This window comes from Symphodus melops (assembly GCF_947650265.1).
Source record: "Symphodus melops genome assembly, chromosome: 22".
Classification (NCBI taxonomy): domain Eukaryota; kingdom Metazoa; phylum Chordata; class Actinopteri; order Labriformes; family Labridae; genus Symphodus; species Symphodus melops.
In genome coordinates, this window is record NC_136712.1 from 16,043,266 (window position 1) to 16,066,131 (window position 22,866).

At 43.5% G+C, this 22,866-nt stretch overlaps 1 protein-coding gene across 7 annotated transcripts in view; it reads right to left on the bottom strand.

Annotated features, from left to right (window-relative positions):
* Positions 1 to 29: 29 nt before the first annotated feature.
* Positions 30 to 22,866, bottom strand: part of ptprz1b (protein tyrosine phosphatase receptor type Z1b) — a 73,106-nt gene continuing 50,269 nt past the window's right edge. For 6 of the 7 annotated variants that reach the window (XM_079334576.1, XM_079334579.1, XM_079334575.1 and 3 more), the window contains 29 exons: positions 21,790 to 21,941; positions 21,606 to 21,701; positions 21,434 to 21,500; positions 20,782 to 20,939; positions 19,379 to 19,529; positions 17,831 to 18,015; positions 16,135 to 16,261; positions 15,998 to 16,050; positions 14,725 to 15,204; positions 14,444 to 14,600; positions 13,912 to 14,124; positions 10,677 to 10,824; positions 10,459 to 10,550; positions 10,248 to 10,333; positions 8,785 to 8,805; positions 7,500 to 7,596; positions 7,344 to 7,426; positions 7,094 to 7,228; positions 6,017 to 6,148; positions 5,724 to 5,881; positions 5,496 to 5,631; positions 5,271 to 5,417; positions 4,343 to 4,436; positions 3,808 to 3,881; positions 3,593 to 3,721; positions 3,333 to 3,485; positions 3,083 to 3,225; positions 2,832 to 2,967; positions 30 to 2,682 (listed from right to left, as the gene is read on the bottom strand). In XM_079334576.1, coding sequence (XP_079190702.1) covers positions 2,539 to 2,682; positions 2,832 to 2,967; positions 3,083 to 3,225; positions 3,333 to 3,485; positions 3,593 to 3,721; positions 3,808 to 3,881; positions 4,343 to 4,436; positions 5,271 to 5,417; positions 5,496 to 5,631; positions 5,724 to 5,881; positions 6,017 to 6,148; positions 7,094 to 7,228; positions 7,344 to 7,426; positions 7,500 to 7,596; positions 8,785 to 8,805; positions 10,248 to 10,333; positions 10,459 to 10,550; positions 10,677 to 10,824; positions 13,912 to 14,124; positions 14,444 to 14,600; positions 14,725 to 15,204; positions 15,998 to 16,050; positions 16,135 to 16,261; positions 17,831 to 18,015; positions 19,379 to 19,529; positions 20,782 to 20,939; positions 21,434 to 21,500; positions 21,606 to 21,701; positions 21,790 to 21,941 — 3,947 coding nt within the window. In that variant the 3' untranslated portion in view covers positions 30 to 2,538. The remainder of the gene's footprint in view (positions 2,683 to 2,831; positions 2,968 to 3,082; positions 3,226 to 3,332; positions 3,486 to 3,592; positions 3,722 to 3,807; positions 3,882 to 4,342; positions 4,437 to 5,270; positions 5,418 to 5,495; positions 5,632 to 5,723; positions 5,882 to 6,016; positions 6,149 to 7,093; positions 7,229 to 7,343; positions 7,427 to 7,499; positions 7,597 to 8,784; positions 8,806 to 10,247; positions 10,334 to 10,458; positions 10,551 to 10,676; positions 10,825 to 13,911; positions 14,125 to 14,443; positions 14,601 to 14,724; positions 15,205 to 15,997; positions 16,051 to 16,134; positions 16,262 to 17,830; positions 18,016 to 19,378; positions 19,530 to 20,781; positions 20,940 to 21,433; positions 21,501 to 21,605; positions 21,702 to 21,789; positions 21,942 to 22,866) is intronic. The other variant, XM_079334578.1, reaches the window with a different exon arrangement.

Below are 22,866 nucleotides of genomic sequence, written 5' to 3' on the forward strand. Positions count from 1 at the left end.
TGGTTAAGACAAAGAACATGAGAAGTCGGTTTAGGTCATAACAAGTACTTTTTATTTGTTTCCTCCTCTCCGAAAAAAGAACGTGTTTGGATCGTATACACAGTTTGTTCGACCTGTCACTATATACACGGCTGGAGAGAAAGGTAGAGACGTTAAGCTGCTACTGTCGTGAAGATAAAAAGAGATGACGTTCCATTAAACCTATAAACATGATCAATATATCCAGGCTAAAATTATCAAATAGAATCCGCACAGTTATATATGTGTCAATGACTAGAAAATCACTTTTTATAGTAAAATATAAAATATATAGAAGTACAGTATAAACATACAGTAATTTGGCCTTTCCATGTATTCAGGGCTATTTACACACAAAAGAAGAAGTTGATACATATTACAGTTAGATCTGGATCCATCACAGTCTGCTCAAGTCGCAGCAGCCTCTTTGATCTGTGCCATTTTGAATTCCCAGAAGAGCAACGGATGCAAAATGCTACAGAGTGGACGCAAAACGGCACAGACGGAAGCGGCGAGGGTGTTCGAAAAGTGATTCAGAGAGCTTTGTCTTGATCGTGTGTGACGCAAAGAAAGCATTCGGACCCCCCCAAAATGAAAACAGTCAAAGCGAGTGACACTTGAGCAGAGGACTGATTTGATTCTTCATCTTAAAATGTTCAACATGGTGACATCACACAGGCTGAGTGCACATGTACATCTGCATGTTATGAAAAACTGCTATCACTGAATTTTATTGACAAAAGGGATTGTGTAAGTTCTTACAGTCACTCGAAGGCTTAAAGTGACAGCCATGTTTAATTCTCTAAAAATAGATTTGTTTTGAGGAATGTCACTTTAACTTTCAAATTGCATTTTTTACAAATCATTCGAGTCCGACTGAATTTTCCGCTCCTTGACTTTTATATTTGAAGGTAACGAACGCGACAAGATTTTAAGAAAATAGAAAACAGTCACAGATCATTGTTTTGGCATATTAGTTGAACACAGTCGTATCAAAACAAGTTGTAAGTACTAGAACATGAACGACAGAAGGCACGGGGTAACCAGAGAGCGCGGAGCCTGCAGCAACGAGACATGAAGAGAGAAAGTCAAAAACATTTAGTGAAGTTTAAAACCACTCGTGAGGCCTTGACAGATTGAGGTTAAAACATAACTATCAGTGAATGGGGCTTTTCTGTATGAAAAACTACACTTTAAGAGAAACTAACTTCCTTCATAATTTCTTTTGTTTGACATTAAAGTTATCTCATTTGATTTTTTTTAATTGTATTAACTTTAATGTTTTACTTTTACCAAATATATCCTTTTTGTTTAGTTACTCTAGAAAAGTCTGAAAAAATGGGGCGCCAGATGGACCAGTGGTTATGTCATGTGTCCTGTGTACAGAGGCCGTAGTCCGCGTCACAACGGCTGCTGGTTTGAATCCGACCTCGGCCCTTTGCCAAATGCCACCCCCTGCTCCTTCCTGTCTTTCTCTTTCTATCCAGTGAAAAAGTCTCAAATGCACCAAAAAAAAAAAAAAAGAAGCAGAATGACAAGAAAAGACGAGGTGTGTTTCCTGTATTACTTTCTGGACGCTGTGACTATTAAAAACATCCATGAATTTAATTTGACCCTGTTTTCACCTGATGATGAGTCGGTTGGGTTTGTTTGCTCGTGATCTCGACGAATACATGTCGTTCTCCTGAGATATCAATGCAGGTTTTTCCGTTTGACTTCTCAAGATCAACTGAAATTCACTTTCCTTTATAAGATTAAACAGTGTTGTTCCTGAGATAAGACATCGAAGTCGAGATCTCGAGGAAACAGCCCAGGAAACAGCCCAATTCAATACATTTATTGATATCTCAGGAGAACGGAGAAAAAACTAAATATATGTTCTCTTAGGACTTCCAAAGAAACAGAGCTGACTGCTTCAATCATTAAGAGAAAAAGTGAAGAAAATACTGAAAATCTTTCTCAGTTACAAATTATACAGATGATTTTATTCTATTTGTGTCCATTAATGTGTCAGTTAAAGCCCACTTGTGATTTTTTTTGTACCATTTCTCAGTTCATGCTCTGGCTCTGCTGCTTGAGGCTCGATACTCACTACACACATACACACACACACACACACACAGACACACACACACAGATTGAATGTGTGTTGGCTGGAAAGGCAGTGAAGTTGTTTTGGTACCTCTTTCTTATCATGAAGTTTTTAATTCAAGCAACAAAAATGAAAATAATCTAAAATGTTGTCGATGTGTTTCTCCTGCCGTCAAAGTGGACAGAATGAAGAAGAAAGTGAGTAATTATTCAACTTAATCAAGCATTATGAAAACTTAATGAAAGTGAGGCTCTTTAAATGTGTTTTGGTCCGTATCGTCTGCAGCCCTTTTCCAAAAATAACTCACGAGTCAAAGAGATCTCACGCAACATGGCGACGCATCATCACCTGTCGTCTCTGAAGCAAGTCATCACTGGTGTGTGTGTGTGTGTGTGTGTGTGTGTGTGTGCTGGAACATGTTAGTGTGTCTACATGAGGGACTCCAGGCTCTCAGCGATGTTGGTCTGTCCCAGTGGTACGGATCCGTTGGTCTCGGGATTCTGCAGGGCTCTCTGGTCCTCCTGACTGCTCACCAGACTCAGCACGGCTCGGTACAGATACTGGTACTGCTCCTGTGGGGACAAAAAAACCTCAAGACTTAACCATGTTTTATTATAACCCTTATTACGTCTTTGTTTTCTAAACTTGCTTCAAGTGAATAAGTGGTAGATTTTCTTCTTCAGGTCATAAATCTGAAAGAGGTTACAGAAAAAACACGTACGACATCATTAAAAACTCCGGGCCTCATCAGGTTGGTCATCCGTGCCACCTGGTAGACATCCACAGCTCCATCCTCCTCCAGCTGAGTGGACAGGGTGCTAAGGGCACAGAACAGCCCCGATATCGCGCCTCCCAAGCTACGAACACACACACACACACACACACACACACACACACACACTCAAATTTACCCTCCCAAAGAAGAAAAAACAAAGTGAACACTGAGCGTGGCTCTGTCTGTGCTGGACTCACGGATCATGAACCACCGAGGGTCTGTCTGAATTACTGCTGTGCTCTTTGACAGCGTTGACCAGATCAAAGCTGTTCCTGATTGAACTGTCCGGGTTCGGCCAGCAGGGGGCGCTGTATTGTCGCACCTCCAACACATACTCGCTCTAAAAGCAGGCAGAAAAAACATAAGGAGGAAAAACTTATGAAAACGACGCTCCGAGTGTCTTTATACTCTTGAATGTATTCAGACAGAACATCTTGTGTGTTTTACCTGTGCAGACTCCACTCTAAAGTCCTGCACCATGAGTCTTTCGTCATTGGACAGGCACACAAGCTCCTCCCCCTTGAGTGACACAGTGAAACCCTCAAAGCTCATTGGCTGGTCTTTTCTGGGCCAGTAAACACAAGCGTCCGCCTCTTCACTCTGAAACAAACAGGACAAAACGCCAGAGTGTGAGAATACCAGAAGTTGTTCAATAAGGATTAGAGAGATGAAGTGTGTGTGTGCGTGTATGTGTGTGTGTTTCACACCTGGCAGTGTGCGTCTGGCAGGCGGACGACGGTGTGTGTGTTGTGTTCCCAGATCATCCTCCAGAAGTCTGCCACCGTGCTGCTCAGCGGAGTCTGGCTCACGATGAACTCCTTGCTGTGGTGATGTCCCTGAGAAGACACCAAGTTTGTTGTTTGGTTAAAGGCCCGTTTCTAAGACGACAGTAACAATCACGATGGGTCTGGTACCTCCTTACCATGACGTAGGAGGCGTTGATGAAGCCCGTGGCGTTGGATTCTGAAGCGGTCAGACACACTCTAGATCTCTCCACTAAACAAAGACAGAGAAACACGCTTGGAACAAATAACCTTCAAACAGAAACCAAATAACAGAACCTTTAAGCTTTAAGTGGAAACCAAATATCATGGAGTCAGGAAGAAGAATAAAGAAAAATAAATGACGTGGAAACATAAAATATGAAAGAATCTGATTTAAAGTTTCTCTTTTATCTTCATGTTTTTGAAGATTTATTTCTGTGTATTTTAACCTATTTAAAAACATTCATAGACTTCCTGTAAATCACTAACTGCAAACTGGCTGACAGCTTAACCCTTTTACGAATTGTAAAAGCAAAGGGGAAAATAAATACATAAAAATAATGACATAAAATAAGATACTTAATCATAAAATACAAATATGTGGACAAATATTCAAAGGAATATACAAACAGAGACAGACTAATGTGCATTTCAAAGACTTTTCAGCCCAGTTATTAAAGCAGCCCTGCTCACCGGGCATCAGAGCTCGGGCTCTGTTCCTCTCCGCGTTGCCGTCTTTCAGAGCCGTGCTGTAGTCTGCGTGCTTCGCCTGACGCTGACTGATCAGCTGAAACACAAACAGTCAGTTACACCTGCAAGACTCAAAGCATGAACATCTGGGATAGATGTGATCCAGACTCTAAAAAGAGCTGAACAGATTGCTGAAATGTGGAGCCAATGCACACGGTAAAACTGGAGTTAAAATCAGTGGATATGTCTTATTAGTGGATCAATGCTTGTGTTCTACAGTAAACATCTCACAGGAAGGTACGCCAGTAAATTAGTGCTGAGTGCAAGCAGCCTGTGTATGGAGGCTGTCGTACCCCAAGTTAGAGTTCAACCTGTGGCTCCTTTCCTGAATGTCCTTCCTCTCCCTGATTTCTGACTCTGTCCACTGTCCTATCACTGCAATAAATAAACTAAAATATATCAAAAATAAAACTCTCTCTCTTTTCTTCTGCAAACTTCATAACACTAATAATAAATTTTATTTGTAGAGCACTTTACATTCGGAGATGTCAAAGTGCTGGGGAGTTTCTGTGGATGAGGGTCAGATCCCTGGATGCACTGATGGGTGAGGAGGGAGACCTTAATCTCAATTCTGAGTTCGACAGCGAGCCAGGATGGGGGTGGTGTGTTCGTGTTTGCGCACCCTTGACAGCTGATGGCACACTGGTCTGTTTTCTCGGTGCAGAGAAGTAAATGTGACGCGGCGTTGGAAGTTCACAGTTCAGACAGCCTGATAAATGAAGAATATATACGGCCGTCTGGCAGAGACAGACGTTTATTTTTCAAACCCTGCAGCCACATCCGGGCACTGATTTGGGATCGGCATTATTTGAAGCTTTATGGTAATCAGGGTGTAATCAAACATAAAGGGGAGAAAGGGAAGGTGCTGTACCTTGAACTGTCTGTCCATACGTGTCCTGCCTGACGCTCCGGGGGTCAGGAGGTCTGACACATAAGTGTGGAGGAGGTCAGAGGTCACGGAGGTGTCCCGGCTCAAGATGGCCTCCACCAGAGCATCATGGATGAACACATACTGCTCCTGCAGGAGAGGGGCGGAGCTGAGCGTGTGCGTGTATTCTTACAGGCTGTGAGCGCGTCTCTGTGTCAGGTGGCTTACCTCCGTTTGAACCAGGAAGTTCCTCTGCGTTCTCACATGTTTAAGGAAACCGAGAACATTGACAGTACCCTGATCCTGGATCTGCTGCAGCATGCTGTCTATCACGATGTAGGTGCCTGTTCTTCCTACTCCGGCACTGTGACATCACAAGTCAGAAACGTTTATTCAGTTCAATAACTAACATCATTAAAGCGGAATCAACCCCACAGACATGGACAGACAGTTTACCTGCAGTGGACCAGAACAGGCCCGACCTCCTGCGTCCTCGCCTGGGAGGACGCTCTGATGAAAGACAGGACAGGCAGAGTGTATTCTGGGACGCCCATGTCCGGCCACTGGGTGTAGTGGTAATGGAGGACGGTGTGTTCTACTCTCCTCTGGGACACCTGGGGGAAGAAAACGGATGTTCACAGTGAGTCTTTTCCTTTTTAGGTTGAATCAGAAGAGCGTAGTCAGCAGAGCGCGTCGGTTTCTGCGTGTTTGAGGGAGAATGTTCGGATGTGCGTGTGCGTGTTAAGAACCTTGTTCGAGGTATCTCTGATTGTGAACGTCCGCATGGTGTAGTAAGCCAGGGTCTTGATGCTTTTCAGGGTCACCTGGTATTGACCGTATTCCTCTTGGTTCTCGTCGGGCCAGTACTGATCACATTTTGTCTGCAGAAAGATGAGATGAACAACGTACAACTTACAGAATGGAGTATTAAACCTGAAGTGATCCAAACCGGAGGATTATACTTAAACAAATAAATAACAAACTTAGTGATTGTGCTTTTAAGGAGGTAAAGATCCAATTTCAGTTTAGGCTAAAGAGTGAAAAAACATTGCAATAAGAAATTACAGTTAATAAAAATCCATTAATAGACTATAAGAAGGCAAAGTGATAAACTTTAGGGCCCAAAGTGTTAAAGGACTTTTCCGTCACATGTCCTCGTGATGTCATCAAGTCTCATCTAATCAGTTGTGCACAGCTGAAAAGCTCTCATAAACCCACTGTGCTTTGCCTGCTCAGCAACGAGTGGCACACTGACACAGTGACAAGCTGATGAACAAAGAGGAGCGGTCAGAGACTGAAATCTCCCTCAGGCGTAAACGAACAGTACGTTAAACTTCCACTGGTCACAGCTCACATTCAATGCTGCTGCCTGCTATCCAACCCGTCTTTAGCTCTTTTAGATGAAGGTTGTTCACAGCTAATGTTGCTTTAAAAACTACAGAGCAGTACAACCGATGCATTTGTGGAACGTTATATAATTAGCTTAATCTGTTTTTCCACAGGACTTTAAACAAACTTTATTCAAACCTTACTGTTTTTTTGTTTTAAAGCTGCCCCTCCATTTACAGCATAAAGTTACATTTTAGCATCTTATTTAAGGAGCTAGCAAGGTAGCTGTCATGAAATAAAAACATTTGAAAGGTACAAAACATTTGCAAGTTCCTCAGGATTTAATAACTCAGGCGGTGCTCTTTCAGTATTACAGTGAAAGCTAACGATGCACACACACGCACACACACACACACACACACACACACTGTAAGAATTGACCGTGTGAGGTCAGATGAAAGGTCAGAGCTTGTGTTTGTGTGACAGCCTCCTCTTACCCGTCCCTTCTCTTTGAGGTTCGTGATCATGATGATAACTCCGACATTCTGCTGCCAGATCATCCTCCAGAAGTCTTCCCTGCCCGCTCGCAGAGGCCCCTGCGCTGCGATGTACGCCCTGGTTCGCTCATAACCCTGTCGAGAAAGAAAAACACAAATTCACCAAGTCTGGTGCTGAACACTGAGTGGAGAAGATGGTGAACAACATGGAAGTCAGACTCCCTGCGAGCACGCACGAGGCCGCGCTTACATCGACAAAGTTGGCGTTGATGTAATCCCCACACTTGCCGTCTCTGTCCAAGCTGTTGCAGAGTTTGACTCGACTGTGATCATCTGAAAGTGACAAAGATCATCAGTTCCATCACGGCCGACGGTAACACAGAGATCAGACTGAACAGTGACATACAGGCCAGTATGTTGATGTATCTGTTCTTGCTTTTATTGTCAGGGTGATTGGAGCTGTCGGTGGTGATACCCATGTCCACCGTGCACGCCTGCACCTCCTGAGAAATGACAAAACAAAAACACAACAAACAGGGTGGAGGTTAGCTGAGAGACGAAGCTGAACATACTAAAAATGTTTTCCTTTAGACAAGTAGCTATTTATTATGACAATGGTAAAAGTTGAAACTTAAACAAGACACTAGCTCTTATGCATAAAGAGGTAAAGGAGATTTGTGTATCGAGCAGAAAATCTTGTTGTGATAGAAAGACAAAAAGAAGCACACATGCATTCTATTCAGTCCTGATCTGTAGTGTTTCAGTACGCTAAATATGTTGGTTACAAGGCCACTGTTGGAAGATCTCTAAAGCATTTTTCCTCAGCTTTGTGTCGGTCTCAAACTGGGAGGACTCCAGATTTTAAGTCAAGACCGATTAAGACCACCACTGATCGGATACTGTAATAAGGAGGAGGACGCCCCGTTCTAAAAGAACAAATAACTACAATTCATTTGTAGTATGGTTTCTGCAGGTTACTGCAGAAACCTTCACAGTGATACGGTCTAAGTGCGTGACGCCCCCTGCACACAAGATGAAGAATTTCTCGGTGATATTTTTATGGTCGTGGTCTTGTCTCTGCCTCGGTCTTGGTGCGGCGGCCGGGTGACCACATGCCCACACTATCCCATCCTCAGGTCAATTTCTACATCGCAATTGATTGGAAACATATCTGCTGTGAAATCATGAAATATGTCCATAATAACATTTGATCCCTGATATATGTCGAGTTAAAGTTGAGAAATAATTCATCTTTTTTTGGCCCCCTGGCAGTGACAATTAAATGAGTGTGGCGCTTGCTGTGTTTCCCATCCCTGGTCGAGATCTCGGTATGTCTCGGTTTTGGTCTTGGTCTTGGAACATTCTGGTCTCTGTTATGTCTTGGTCTCTGTTAATGAGGTCTTGACTACAAATCTACTCCTGGTCTTTGCTCCAATTCATTTGAAAATATGTCTCAGGTCTGAAAATGCTAGCATTTCTAAAATGCCTGTTTGTGACAAGAATGAAACTTTGTGAATCAGATATATATCACTCTGAAATACTGCTGATGCCGTCTAAAAAAACAGGCAACTGGGTTTGCAAGAAAAGAGGATCAAACGGCGAAGGACATAAAGCTTGTTCTGATTGGTGCAGAAGGATAAAGAAAGCACCACTGAAACTGCAGAAGAGAGGTGATAACGTCGGTGTCTTACCTCATAGGACTCTTTGACAATCTAATGGAGGGTGGTGAGGATGCAGAAAGCACGACGATGGTGATGGAGGTGGTAAAAGGAGAGTCGGAGGGGGGGCAAGATGACAGACAGACAGACAGACAGACAGACAGACAGACAGACAGACAGACAGACAGACAGACAGACAGACAGACAGACAGACAGACAGACAGACAGACAGACAGACAGACAGACAGACAGACAGACAGACAGACAGACAGACAGACAGACAGACAGACAGACAGACAGACAGACAGACAGGGAGTCAGTGCAGGTACAGGAACATGGGGTTCAGATACACACAGAGAGGCAATGCTAACTGGGAAATACAGGGATGTTCCCAATTTACGTGTTACATGTTAGCTCTTAGCCATGTCAGCCAAACCTCATATTGAACACTGTGAAATATCAAAGCATCATTTTGATTGTGCAAACACTCTTTTCATTTACTCCCTCAGTTTAGCTTCTGTTTCCATGGGTGTTAAAACTGTCACCAATAGGCTTGCATCTGTTCATCCTGTCTGTGTGTCTTACTCTGAGGGTTCATGCTCGTAAACACGGGTGGCTAATGTCATGCAGATGTATGTAGTTGTTGAGACTAACGCACAAGCTGATATATGTTCAGAACTCCTGAGAGTCAGAGAGAAAAAGAACATCATGGGATTCCTTCACGAGGGCTGATCTTTATTGTTTTCTCTCTGCTGTTTGTGACTGAAGACGTGGGGGAAAAAAAAAATCTGTTTTGGTTGTTCTATTCATTTTTTGTGTCTTATATCTGTGAAACAGGAGAAATGTTTATCCTGCTCCATGTCATCATAAAGGAGTCTAAATAAAGACACATTTTATTTGGCTAATATGTTCAAATACAAAAATTAAATCAGTCAAAAATAACGTTTTTTTGTTAAACAACCAAAAACCAAAAGTGAAGGAAAATGTGGCGCTGAAAAAAAGGACGTTTTGTTTTGCTCATTTTTGTGGTTCTCATAAACGTTCAGCCAAAGCAAAAAGACATGACTGTTGGTGTGAACGTGTACGGAGAAATCTATTCTTACCCGTAAGGAAACCTTACATGTTAAAAACATGGGTCAGTAAATCGCTTCAACCTGATTTATCTGACACAATTAATGAAGCCGAAAACAGAACTCCAGATCCGTACGTGCAGTACGTCCTGTACCAGAGGAGACGTGTTCTCACAGAGATTAAGATTTGTTAACGCTACGGGAAGTTTCGCTTGCTATCGTCCTGTCTTCTCTTTGAGTGCTGGAGTCTGCTGTGAAAACCTCTCCCTGTCTACTTTTAAGACTTTTTCCTCATGAACATGATGTTAAGAAAAGATATGGAAGAGCATTAGGAGCGAATGAGCTACTGTCTGCTTTGTATGCATGATCTCTTCGACACTTCACAGACCCTTTCTGCAAATCTCCATGACGACCCGCTTTACCCACCTCAAACTCCTTGGAGAACGTGTTGGTGGAGTGAAGCTCCATGACGTGTTTCACAAACTGTTTCACCGTCAGGGGCTCATGACCGTCTGCAACCAAAGAGAAAACATTCAGTTGTTCTTTTGTCTGACACAACTTTTAAAACGTGTGTGTGTGTGTGTGTGTGTGTGTGTGTGTGTGTGTGTGTGTGTGTGTGTGTGTGTGTGTGTGTTACCTGTGGCCAGCAGCAGGGGTGTCGATGGAGCAGATATGACTTTAGGTGATGCCGTGTCATCAGGGTAGAAATTAGCTGCCTGGAAACAGTTCCTGTGACACAAACAGACCAATCTCTAAGTACACGAGTAATACTGATCCTGCAGGTTTTTAACTTGTGTGTGTGTGTGTGTGTGTGTGTGTGTGTGTGTGTGTGTGTGTGTGTGTGTGTGTGTGTACCTCCAGTAGATAAGGATGCCCACCAGTACCAGCAGACAGAGGATGGTGAGAGTGGAGACAACGGCCAGAGGAACAACCGTCCTCTTCTCTCTCTCCACACCTCCGACCAGCCCGACCCGAGACTCGTGGCTGCTGTTGCTGCTCCCTGCTACAAGACAGAGGCAAAGACTTCAGTATGTACAACCTTTAATTCATTCAGATAATTCTATTAGAATAAATACTTTATTTAACTAAATTGTAAAGTATAGCACTCCTGACTTGTGTGAATTCAGTTTAATCTACATTTTTTTTAAACAGCTGTGAATGAGTCCGTATCAAACGATGTCACACATTAAATCCAGGTAGTTTTATGAGGACAGGATAAAATATCTACAGCATATTTCAGAATGTCAACTCCGGAGTTGATATTTGCATCTCCCTTTATCTCATGTTCAAGCCCAGCAGTCTCAGCAGACGGCTGTTCATCATCAGTCTGGTTTTAGTCAACATTTCTGCCCCTTGAAAGAAAGTTTGGTCGTTCCACTGTAACTTTGAGGAAGGTATTTTACCTGCTTTTTGTCTTCAGTTATCATTTGTTGTGAATTGGCGCCGTACGCTGTACGCTGTATGCTGTACGCTGTACGCTGTACGCTGTACGCTGTATGCTGTACGCTGTACGCTGTATGCTGTACGCTGTATGCTGTACGCTGTATGCTGTACGCTGTATGCTGTATGCTGTATGCTTTCATTTGGTTATCTGTATACTATGAAGGGATATCTGGCAGCAGTTAAGTGTGTCCATTATATTCTGTTATGTGTTTCCAAAAACTATGAGATTGAACTGAGACATGAAAAAAAAAAACCAATCAGGTCAAAGACGCTTAAATCCTCCACAGAGTCCAGGAGAACTGTGTTGGTTCATCACTATGATACGTTTAAAGAGACTTCATTTCAACAACTACTAACAATATCTTTTCTTTTATACACCTCCAAACACCATCAGGTATTCAGACTTGAATCCCAAATGCAAACATTGCAGCCAAACTCAACTGCACTTTAACTGAATGACTATATTAGGTCTGCATTGAAAACTGTGGAGAACACAGAGGCTGAGCACTTTGTAACATTTACCTGACGTTTGCTCCTCCGTCGCACTTCTTGCACCATCAAACAAAAACGCGTCCACGATTAAGACCTGCTGCAAACCCTCTTCAATCAAAGCTCCTCTAATACCCTCTCCACCATCTCCTTCAGTCAACGTCTCAACACCTCCAGCTCCGTCACCATCCCCATTTCTATCCCGGTGAACACGCCCCAACCCCGGGGCCTCTGCTTCACGTCCCACTGTTTCATGACTCTCTCTCACTCCACGGCCGGGGGAACGACTTCCACTCTGACCTACAGGTTTGTTACTTGTACCTTCTTCCCTGACTTCCTGGTCTTTTCCGTCTTCTGCTCCATCTCCGCCCCTCTCTGCAGGAGGAACACTTGCCTCCTCTGGCCAGAGAAAAACGGTTTCTTTCACACTGCTCGTCTCAGTCTGTGACGTGTTTTCGGTTTCTCTCTCTTTTTCCCCCAGCGTGTCCCAGCCTGATGTGCCACCCAACTGTCTGACTCTCTCTTCTTCTTCTTCTTCTTCAGCTTTACCATCTAGCTCACTTTCCTCCCCCTCAGTTTCTTCGTCTAACTCAGTTGTCCGGCTCCTTTGTGTTTTGCGTCCTGACCTGTGCGTATCATAATCTTCTCCACTACCAGTCTTGACTTCAGATTCAGCCTTTGTCAGCGTTTCGTCCCCTGAGAAGCTGACAGTTGAACTTGCAGTAGCAGGAGGGTCCGACTTGGCTGCAGTGATTCGATCAACATCCTCACTGAGCGTGTTGCTATAAAAACCAGAGCCTGATCCACTCCCATCTGCTGACATGTCCCTGTTGGATTCTTCTGCATTAGTAGGAACATATACATTTAAACTTTTAGAATCATAGAGAAGTAAGAGGACCATCTCGGCTTCTTTTTTAGTTTCAGGACTTTGGAAGATTCTGAGATCCTCTTGAATCTGATTGTAAAGATTGTGGTAAGTGTTCGGGTGATTCTCTTGAACTCTGTTTGTTTTGGCTGAGTTGATGCTCCTTGAGTCATAATCAGGCAGCAGAGAAAGAGGGTGTGAAGTGATTAATTGATCCAGAGAATCCAAATCTGTCGAGGTCTGAGAGTGTTTTGAATTCTTCTTCAGACTGACACTGAGTCGCCCTGCAGAGGATTCGTGATTAGGGTGAAAGACAACACCGCTTCCTGCATCTTCAGCGAGGGCGTCAGTGGGACGAAAGCTGGCCGTGTATACATTAATAAGGTTTGTTGTGTTTGTTGGGAGTGTTTGAGGAGTGACACTGAGTAAGTCTCCATTAGTAGTGGCTCCTCCCTCTGGGACAGAGACTGCAGGTTGGGCAGGGTTGGCGATCACTCCAGCAGCAGAGTTTGATAAGTCAGGGGACAGATTGATGCTCGAGTCGTCGACCTCGGGAGTGAGAGTGTTTGCTGCAAGAAGAGTCACAACGTAAAAAAAGACTCAAAGGAAACTTTTCCAGGACACACGAGTATTCAAACTTCTCCTTAAAAAAAGTACTTTCTTATTTCACGAAAGATGGAAGAAAAGGTAAGATTTGATCTTCCCAGATATGATGAAGTCTTGATTCAGCAGAGGAAGAGCTTTCAGCCGTCTTTACAATAAAGAATGGAACAGGAGAGAGTTATTCAGTGACTTCCACAGGAAACAACCCGGGCAAATCAAACAGGTGACGCACCCTCATGATTCAAAGAAAAACTGCATTCTGTAAGAAGCCAAGAAGAAGAAGAAAAAACAGCCACCAGAGGGCAGCAGTGAGCCACAGGAAAAAAAGCAGACCGAGTTGAGGAGTCTTAAAAGTGGATGAGCAGCCCATAGACTGAGTGGATTCAAGTTGATATTGAAGAGCAGCTACAGAGTGACCTCATGTTGAGTCGTAATATGCTGCAAGATTTTAGGGAGCACATTTCATCTGTCGACCTGTTCAGAGAGAAATGCGGCCACTGAGTATCACTCCAAGTATCATCAAAGCCAGCAGCTTTTTATTACCAACCATCATCACCACCACCATCAGCGTCGCCTACATCATGCCACTATGCAACATGCTGAGCACAGCAGTGACGAGCCAAAACAAAGGAAACGCCAACCCTTCAAAATAAAAGCTCATGTCTTTTTTATCTGGGTGTGTCGTCTTACTGTTAAACATGGGCTGCGTTGTGTGCATCAGCACTTTGAGCAGAGACGTGGTGGTGAACGTTTTGTAGACCGATTCTGCGAGTGTGTTGCTGGCGGTCGCCGCCCTCATCGTGATCCAGACGGAGGAGGAAGTGATGGTTTCCGGTGGAGGTTTGTTCACGGGGTCGGCGCTCTCTTTGGAGGACGGTGGGGAGACGGCGTCCATGTCGTAGCCTGCGGGACAGCAAGGTAAGGATTTGACATGGCACTCTCAATTATGAGAATTTTGATTACTTCTCTGTCACCGTTACATACTATAGTAACACTGATTCCTCGTTGCTTTCATAAGAATAACATGGGCTGATATTAGAGTACCCACTGACTATCAGTATCGTTTGATCTTAGATAGTTGACACCCTAATGTTCGGAGTCACAGTGGCAGCCGTAGCTAACACTGTGATCTTCACTGCATGAAGAGCAGCAGCGGTGGTGTTGTTTCTGATAAACAAGAGAGCGAGGAAAAACAGAGAGCTCTCTTCCAATCATGTCTGACCTGAAGATGTGGAGGTTTCTGGAGGAGAGTTGATGTCAGCGTCTTCATAGAAGACGTCTGTGACCTGGATGTCCTCAACAGGAAGCGTGGAGACGCCCGGCTGTGGAGACGGGAGGCCGCTCTCGCCGCCTTGCTCTGGTGGATCCTGATCTGTTGGCTACATGTGAAGAGGTAGAGATAGAAGGGCACTTGTGTTATGTTGGTTCGGTTCATTATGTTGATGAACTGGAAGGCGGGGCGGGGGGGGGGATATAAATGAAGAAATGCGCTTAGCGAACTACCTGATTTTGTGGCTCCGACAACGAGGCCTCTTCTGTCATTTGTCGGCGGATTGTCGTCGGCGGCGTGATCGACTGTGACCCTGGAAACAGGAAGCCCGGCTGCTCAGTGACCTCAGTCACCCATATCGCACTGTTACCATCAAAACCTGAATTAGTGAACGCCCGCTGTGTCGTCATCATTTGGTCCTCATCGATCCAGTTCTGATCCACATCCTCAGGCTTGGACTTCTTTGGGCCCGTTTTCTTTTTCACATTCTGTTTGGGTCGCGTTTTCTGCAGGACGGCCGACTCAGACGGGAACTTCGGGGTCGTGCGAGAGCCGACGGGGACTGGGAGGTTCGCTTGGGTTTTGTCACCGGGCTGGTTCTGGTAAACTTTGGTCTGCTCGAGGGGGATTTCCTCCACGGGGCTGTTGTCGTCTGGAGACAAATTTAAGCGGTTCTGGCTGTCAGGCTTCTCCCACTTGCCTTTAGGCGACACCTAACACAAAGAAGGAAGCTTTACTGTGTGGAGATTTGTCATAATATGTTTGCTTATGCACAGTATAGGATTAGAGGAGACAGGCCTTAAATAATTAACACAAACATGTAAGGACTTCTATGTTATTGCCACATATTCCTTTGAAGAAAAATATGCAATAAACATCCAAGCTGGAAAAAAGTCAAACACATTTCTCGACCAAACTTCAGTCAAAGCACTGATATGACACATGTACTGTCTCTACCACTACTAATTACTATTTTAATCAGGTATTATTACTGAGATGTGTTCCTGCTTCTAAGTGAACTGATTGTAAAGGATGAAAAAGCTTCAAACGAGAGACACTCTGGAACTAAAGAATCATCCGGACACATGATACATATAAAGAACAAAAACTGCATGTATAGTGCTGATTTAAGGTTTCACTTTTTTGCAGTGCAGCCAAAGACACAGTGGTGCTGCATCTTGTTTAGCTTTAAAATATTCAAATTAAGTGATAATAAAACATTGAGCAGCCTCCATTAATGCAGTGTGGAGAGAGCACAGGCTGTACTTGTTCTGTCGAGGAGGAAAACATGCCAGCATTGCAATCTCCTTTAATGTCTCCTTAACATGCTGGAAGCTCCTTCCTAACCTTGTGTGCTGCTCTCTAAACACATTGAGACAAGCCTTTACTGATATAATTACAATCATTTGCATGCTAATTATTCTCACTGATTTGACTGAAAACATGCTCAATAAGCTCCGGAAAATAACGAAGTGGAGTCAGGTTAGACAGCAGAGACTCTCCTACCTCCTTGTTTCCTCCAGAGTCTTTTGTGACAGTGTCAGGATCGACATCACTTTCTACAGAAAGACAAAACAACAACAACTCCTTATTAAAAACGTAGCACTCTGAATATGTGCCTTTTGACTTTTTGACATGTTTACCTGGGTCTTCTAACGGCATGTCCACTATGATCTGGTCGCTCCATCGTCCTTTGAGTCCGTTGGTGCAAATAGCAACGACCTGAACCACATAGCTACTGTTGGCCAGCAGGCTGGGGATGATGGCCCCCTGAAAGAAGTCACAGAGGTGAAATATATCAGTCGCTTCCAACCAAAGACTGAAGATAAGAACAGAATTTAACCACCCTGATGTAACCTACATATAATTTTTTTGGGACTTTTGCGATCTTGCTTTTTTTAAAGTGACAGCGACCATATAATGACAAGAGGATAATATAGTAAGTAACATGTATCCACACCCTTTAGAATACCCTGCTGTTATTATTATTTTATGCACTTTAAATGGGACCATGGCTGAATCTCAATTTCCTCCCTAAGTCCTACACACTGCAGTAGATTTCTGAATTGGCTGTAGTTGACAAATACAGTTTTTTTTTTGTTAGCGTGGAAATAAAGTATGGTTTCACCTTCCGGCTGGTTTGATGTCTCTCCCTTATTTTCCATACTACGGTGTTTGTTTACCCTTCCATTATTGCAGACTTCCCCTGGGTAACATGTGTTTCAAACCACAATGCTATGAACTATGGGTAACTCCCTCATGTTAAGTCTGCAGATATGCCCGCTTATGGACAGGGTGCATAAGGGGTTCGACAGTGGGACAGCCCTGAGCCCTCACAGACTGAGCAGGTACGAGCATCAAAGTCAGTGAGGGTCCGAAAATAATCCCCAGCCTTCTTACCTAAACCATACACTCAAAACGACCATGTTAACAGATGTAAACATTAAACTGAGAAACGGGAAATAGTTATAGTGATTTTTTTTTTTGTCTTTTTAAAAACACCAATAAAGTCCGCCCCCTCTGGTCATGAGAGGAAATGCAGGTTGAAGGCCTATTTATATGCTGTGACCTGTGCACAGTGAATAGACTGCATGCAAGCGACCGCTACTCTCTTAGCGTACGCAATTTAACTGCTGCATTATTTTTTTTTTCACAGTTTCTTCTCTGCACCTTTGTTGATCTGTCTAACTACACGTAGCATTGCCATAAATTAAAATAGTCTCATTCTAGCGTCGTATGTTGTTTCGTCTACCACATCAACTCTTGCTTCACGTGACAGGGAGTGCCTCCGGCTGTGAGGGCCAGATGTAAATACCCAGTTTCAACTTTCGGAGCTGTCCTCTTGAAATGATCTGGATTTTTTTTCAGGAGTGTGTATGTGAAAACAACTAAAGACTAACACAGAACACATGACGACACACACAGTCCTATTTCATCCTTCCTGATCGCCAGGGATTCAGAGAACCGGAGTTACATCAGTAACTTCGTTGTTGCTGGTCACATTAAGGGATGTTCAATGACCCGTTAAGAGGCCAAGATTGATCTTCACAACCAATGAATCAATCAGTTTGATCAATCTGTATCCCAACAACGGTGTCAATGTGACAGTGAGAGAACAGAGAGAGAGAAAAAGGGTGACAACATTCAAACAAACAATGCTCTAATATTTGCAGGAGAAACGAGGAACCATTTCTAGCTATTATCTATTTTCGAGTCACGTGTACCTGCATGGACTGTGGATTATGTTGCAAAACAAGAGTGGAAAATGACATGCAGTTAAAGGTGAGCGCACGAGCTGTCAGTGATTATTCTCTCTGTGTTCAGAGAGCTTTTTCGTACCACGTCCTGGTCCCCGTCTGTCCTGTACTCCTGCCTGTTCTGCTCTCTGCCCTGCAGCCTCTGGTAGGTGACAGTGTACCAGTCGATGGTCGTGTCGTAAACAAAGCGAGGACGCTCCCACGTAACCACAATGGTGGTGTCATTCTGGGCATCGGCCTGGACGTTCTCTGGCTCTGAGCTGCAGGCTGGAGATGGAAATAAGAGAGACTGATAGTTAAAAGAAAATCTTGTGTGTAAGAGAATTTTTATAAAGCTGGGATGAAAGAGATGAAAAAAAACAACATGATAGCAAAACACGTAAGCAAACGTCTATGCACGATCAACACAGGAAAAATGCATCATCCCACACTGAGTTTTTGTGTGCTGAAGGTAACTTGATGTTAATCGACTAAATTGAAAATGGAAGAGGACAGGAATACATTTTAAAAGTGTCGATAAGCAGGTGAGAGTGGCAATGAGTGGGAGGCGTATGCACGAGTGTGTACGGCTGCATGAATTTGTTACAGGCAAAAGGACTCTTTTGTGAATTTCTGAATACTTTATTTCAATTTCAAAAAGAGCTGCAAAATAAATTGCCTGCGCAGAGACGAGCCGGGGCACTGAAGTACAAAGTCGAGCTCCCTGGCAACCACAAAGATACCCTCTACTTGAGGGTCGACTTTATGGAGATGGAATTATATCTTTTGATGATCGTGGCGAGGCTGACCTTAGAGGACAGAGTTTCAGCTACAGAGGAAGCAGAGGATGGATTTTCCTCATGGATGAAAATAAGATAAATTATGCAGTATTTATATTGATCCCTGAGGGGGGAATTCACTTTTCTCTACCAGCCTCCCCGAAAAAAACTTGGAATAAATTAGATAAGTGAAAAGATTTAGAGTTATGATGGAGTGGAGATTTCAGAGTCTAATAAAAATCTGTTACTGAGAAGAAACATCACCGTGGATCAATAGCGGTGTAATTCACTGTGACGAGCTGAGAGGCATCACTTAATACAATCTCCATCATTAGCTCATAATCATGCAATAAAATAGAGTAAACAAACCTTTTGGCGTTTGATGAAAATAAATCTACAGTTCAGGGTAAAAAGTCCCCACCGTGGTCAGACTGACGGTACGGAACTGTAGACATGCGAGTCTGAGCTCAGGGCAAAAAAACCCTCACCTGAGGCGTCTGTGGATCACGTTAAACATTTTTGGCTCATGCCAGCAAAAGTGTTGCACAAGTCACCTGTAAACACGCAGCCAGTGGAGCGTCCCGCCTCATTTGTAATTTATGCTTGTGACCGTTTCCATGCAAATGTGCCTCTTTGCAAACATGCTTTATTTCTCACACACCAGTGCAAAAAGCCACGTGCAGTCACAGAGCAAAGGAGTCCGTTCGAAATGGTGAAACTCACCACATTATTTCAGGCTGGTCTCACAATTAACTCAAAAGCGGTACACTGTGCTCTGTTTTACTAAAGGTACACCGTGGTTAAAGACATTCTGCAGGTTGAGTAATCAAACAAGTGAGCGAGCGGCAACGTTTCATTTTTGGGTGACGTACTGGGTGTTTGCACGTCCTCCACGCCGGTATATGAGGCGAACACCTGACCCATAAACTGCTGCTGCTGCTCCCTGAAGTTGTTCTGCAGATAGTCTGTCAGCATCACGTATCCAGCCTGCTCCATCGTCATCACCTCACAAAACACCTCGAGCTGTGCAGAGAGACGGACAGAAACAGAGGAGAGAGAGGATAGGTGAGGAGCAGCTGAAACAGAAGAGAAGGAGTTCTCTGTGACTCCAGAATCGCAAAACCCAATACTGATGCTTGTGTGTGCAGAGGCGAGGGCTGGGAGATGACTCGGCTCTATTTTTGGTCCTCTACAATGTGTCCATGTCATGCCTTACCACCCCCGTTTCAAATCATGCAACACAGACAAACCCAAACATGCACTCTGGATATACACACACTCGCTCTCATGACCTCATTCTCTCTTCAGTATTCAGCGTAATAATTGATTATCACACAGATGATTTCATCAGATGGCCTCGTTCCTCACAGGTCCTTCAGTGTCTTTAGCCTTGAGTTATGTTGCAGAAGCGTTACAGTGTCAGTTTGTGGCGTGCAGAACGACAGCCCTTTTTTTTTTTTTTGCCTCATATTCTGCAAGTTCCCATTTGGACTGACGCTGTCACATAGGATCACTCCGATGTGACATTTTGGTTTTTATGAAGTGCACAGATGTCAAAGACAACTGACCTTAAGGTAGGAAACAACAACAACAACCACGCATGCAAAACTGTTGTTGAATTTACTGAGCACGTTTGACCGTCATTTTAAATGTCATCTTTTTGAACAGAGAGACAGCTGAGATTGACGTTTTTAAGGACAAACACAGACTTCACATAACCAAATATAACATTCATTTTTTATGAATTCAAAGCACGCCACATACTTTCCTGTCTGCTTCTTCTACTAAGAATTTCAAACATTGGTTTGGTTTTGAGTTTGCAGGCTGCTGGAAGCGCAAGTTTATTAACACTCTGTTATTGATCTCAAAAGAGCCTCATATCTTAATGACATGCTGTGCCTTCTAAGTTCCATTCAGTTTAAAATAGGTTTAATTATCTGTTTGACGACTTCATGTTAAACACTCTTATATATATATATATATATTCAGACAAAAATGAGCATTAGTAACAGCAAAGGACTCATAAATGAAGCGGCTGTCAGTTGGTCGTCTCTCAACCGAAAACTCCTGCAGCTACATGTCCGATGTTTCCCTTAAACGTCAAGTTCCCCCCTTCTTTGTCGGCAGTGAGTACGAATGGGATTAGTTACTACTGATGAACACGTCACCCAGCAGCCTCTTCCATCAGTGTGTGACTTGCGGTGTGGAAGCGCTTTGAGTGGTCAGAAGTCTAATGATCATAAATGTGTGCGCTTGTGCGGTAAAAGCCACTGACCTGAGTTTCAGAGATGGCCACAGTGTTTTTAAAGACGATCCACTCCACTATTTCAGAGCAGGGAGGTGCAGTAAGGGAGCCGTTGTAGATGTAATATTTATCAGTGTTATTAGGCAGCAAGGACCTCAGGGTGAAACCCTCCATCGAGCCGCTTTTACCTGGGAAGAAAAACAAATCCAATCAGCGAACATAACGTCACAGTACACAAGTCATGTATCACTGCATACTGTCAGACCACCTGTGATAAAGCAAACAATCAGACTGTTGATATTTATTTATATTGATTTGAACCCATTTATTGACCTTTTCACATTTTATCATATCGGAGAAAAAAAAAATCTGAATTTTAGGCATTTTTGTTCGTAGTATTTCTATATCAGTAACTTCATCAACTTCAGCCTGCATTTGTCTGTTAAAATGTCAGCTACTCGATCTGTTGGCAACATTTATATGGAGATTCATTTCAATTCAAAAAGCAATTTTCAACTCTGACATTGAGCGTTAACAATGGGTACTGCAGCCTAAACTCAAAACATTACAAAGAATCCTCCCAGAGTCGATGCTCACTCAGGTTCAAGGTTCAAAAGGACATTTGGTTGTTTATATTTATTGTGGGCTGATATCCAACTGGTCATATTTAGAAGTGACCTACCAAACCTGCTGACAGTGTTGAGGGCTTCTACAATAGGAGTGATGTTCTCGTTGTCGTCCAGGCTGACCTGTGGGGGAAAAAAATGTTTATTTAATCAACAATCCACACTTAATGCAGGATCCATCCACACTGATTCCATCACTTATGTGTGACCTTCTCATGGTTGACCCACCTCAAAGAGCACAGCCAGGGCAGCGACCCTGCCTCCTTCCCTGATAGCATCATCCAGGCTCTGGAAGTCATCTGGATCGTAAGAGTAGATCTGCATCTGAACAAAAAAAAAGGGTGACAGGTTGGTTAGCTTACAGTATGTGGTAAATAATTCATTTGAAGGATAGACAAACGTGTATTTTTACCTCCAGAGGATATTTCATCCCATTCAGGCTGTGTTCAGAACCCTCTGAGGTTGCATTGCAGCGCCCCCAGTGGAAGGTGATTCTGCTGACGCGGAACCTGGAGCTCAGTCCTCCTCCGCTAACGAAGAACTCGCCTTCAACATCGATGGCCACTGAAGCACACACATGCACTCACTTATCATCCTGTCTGCACAGAACAGTTTGCTTTGAGGTGAAGGGACCAAAGAGGTTGCTAAAACTTACGTACAAGCTTTTTTTTTTTTTTAAAGTTATTTCTGTGCCTTATTTCCACTTCTCAGACAGGACAGCTGAAGTGAGAAATGCTGTGAGGAGAGTGGTGGAGATGGCATGCAGAAAAAGGGCTAAGTTAGAGCCAAACATTAGCAGCTGGACTGAAGTCTCAGCACATGGGTCGCCAGTCATGATCAGTCGGCTATCTGATGCTCCATATTAAAGCTTTACTGACGACACTTTCAGTCTTCAGCTCTCAGCTTCTCCATTCCAAAACTTGGAACCAAATCTGGATCTTCTGGCCCGATCTCGTACTTTTAGCAACAAAATGTCACAAATGAAAAATCCGACGAGGACACAGCAGCTTCTGGCTCAGTTAATGTTTTCATGCATTAAATTGGGATATTCTGGTTTGTTCACATTTCAGTGAGAACTGACATAAACAATCAGGTAATTACATCAGCACCAGCCACACGACAGAACAGAGACCATGTTGACTGCAGCAGTTAAAGAATTCAAGGTCATCCACCACAATGGCAGATGGGATTTCTCATACGGGGGGCGAACATCCTTTAAAAGGATCACTCAGGTTAAGGAAGGCTGGGATTTGCGGAGATCTTTTACCGTCTCGCACCATTTGACCACAGAGTTGAGCGTTATGTCTCAGGGGTGGCTTAACAAAGGTGAATATTGGCAAATTATTGTGAATAATAAATTCAGCCTTCCTTTACAGTCCTGTTGAGAGACGTTACCTTCATTATTACATTTTAGCTCTGTTTTGGTCTCCACCACCAACTGCTGATGAAAATGTCTCTTTTAGCTTGACTGTCCTTTACCCAGAGGCTA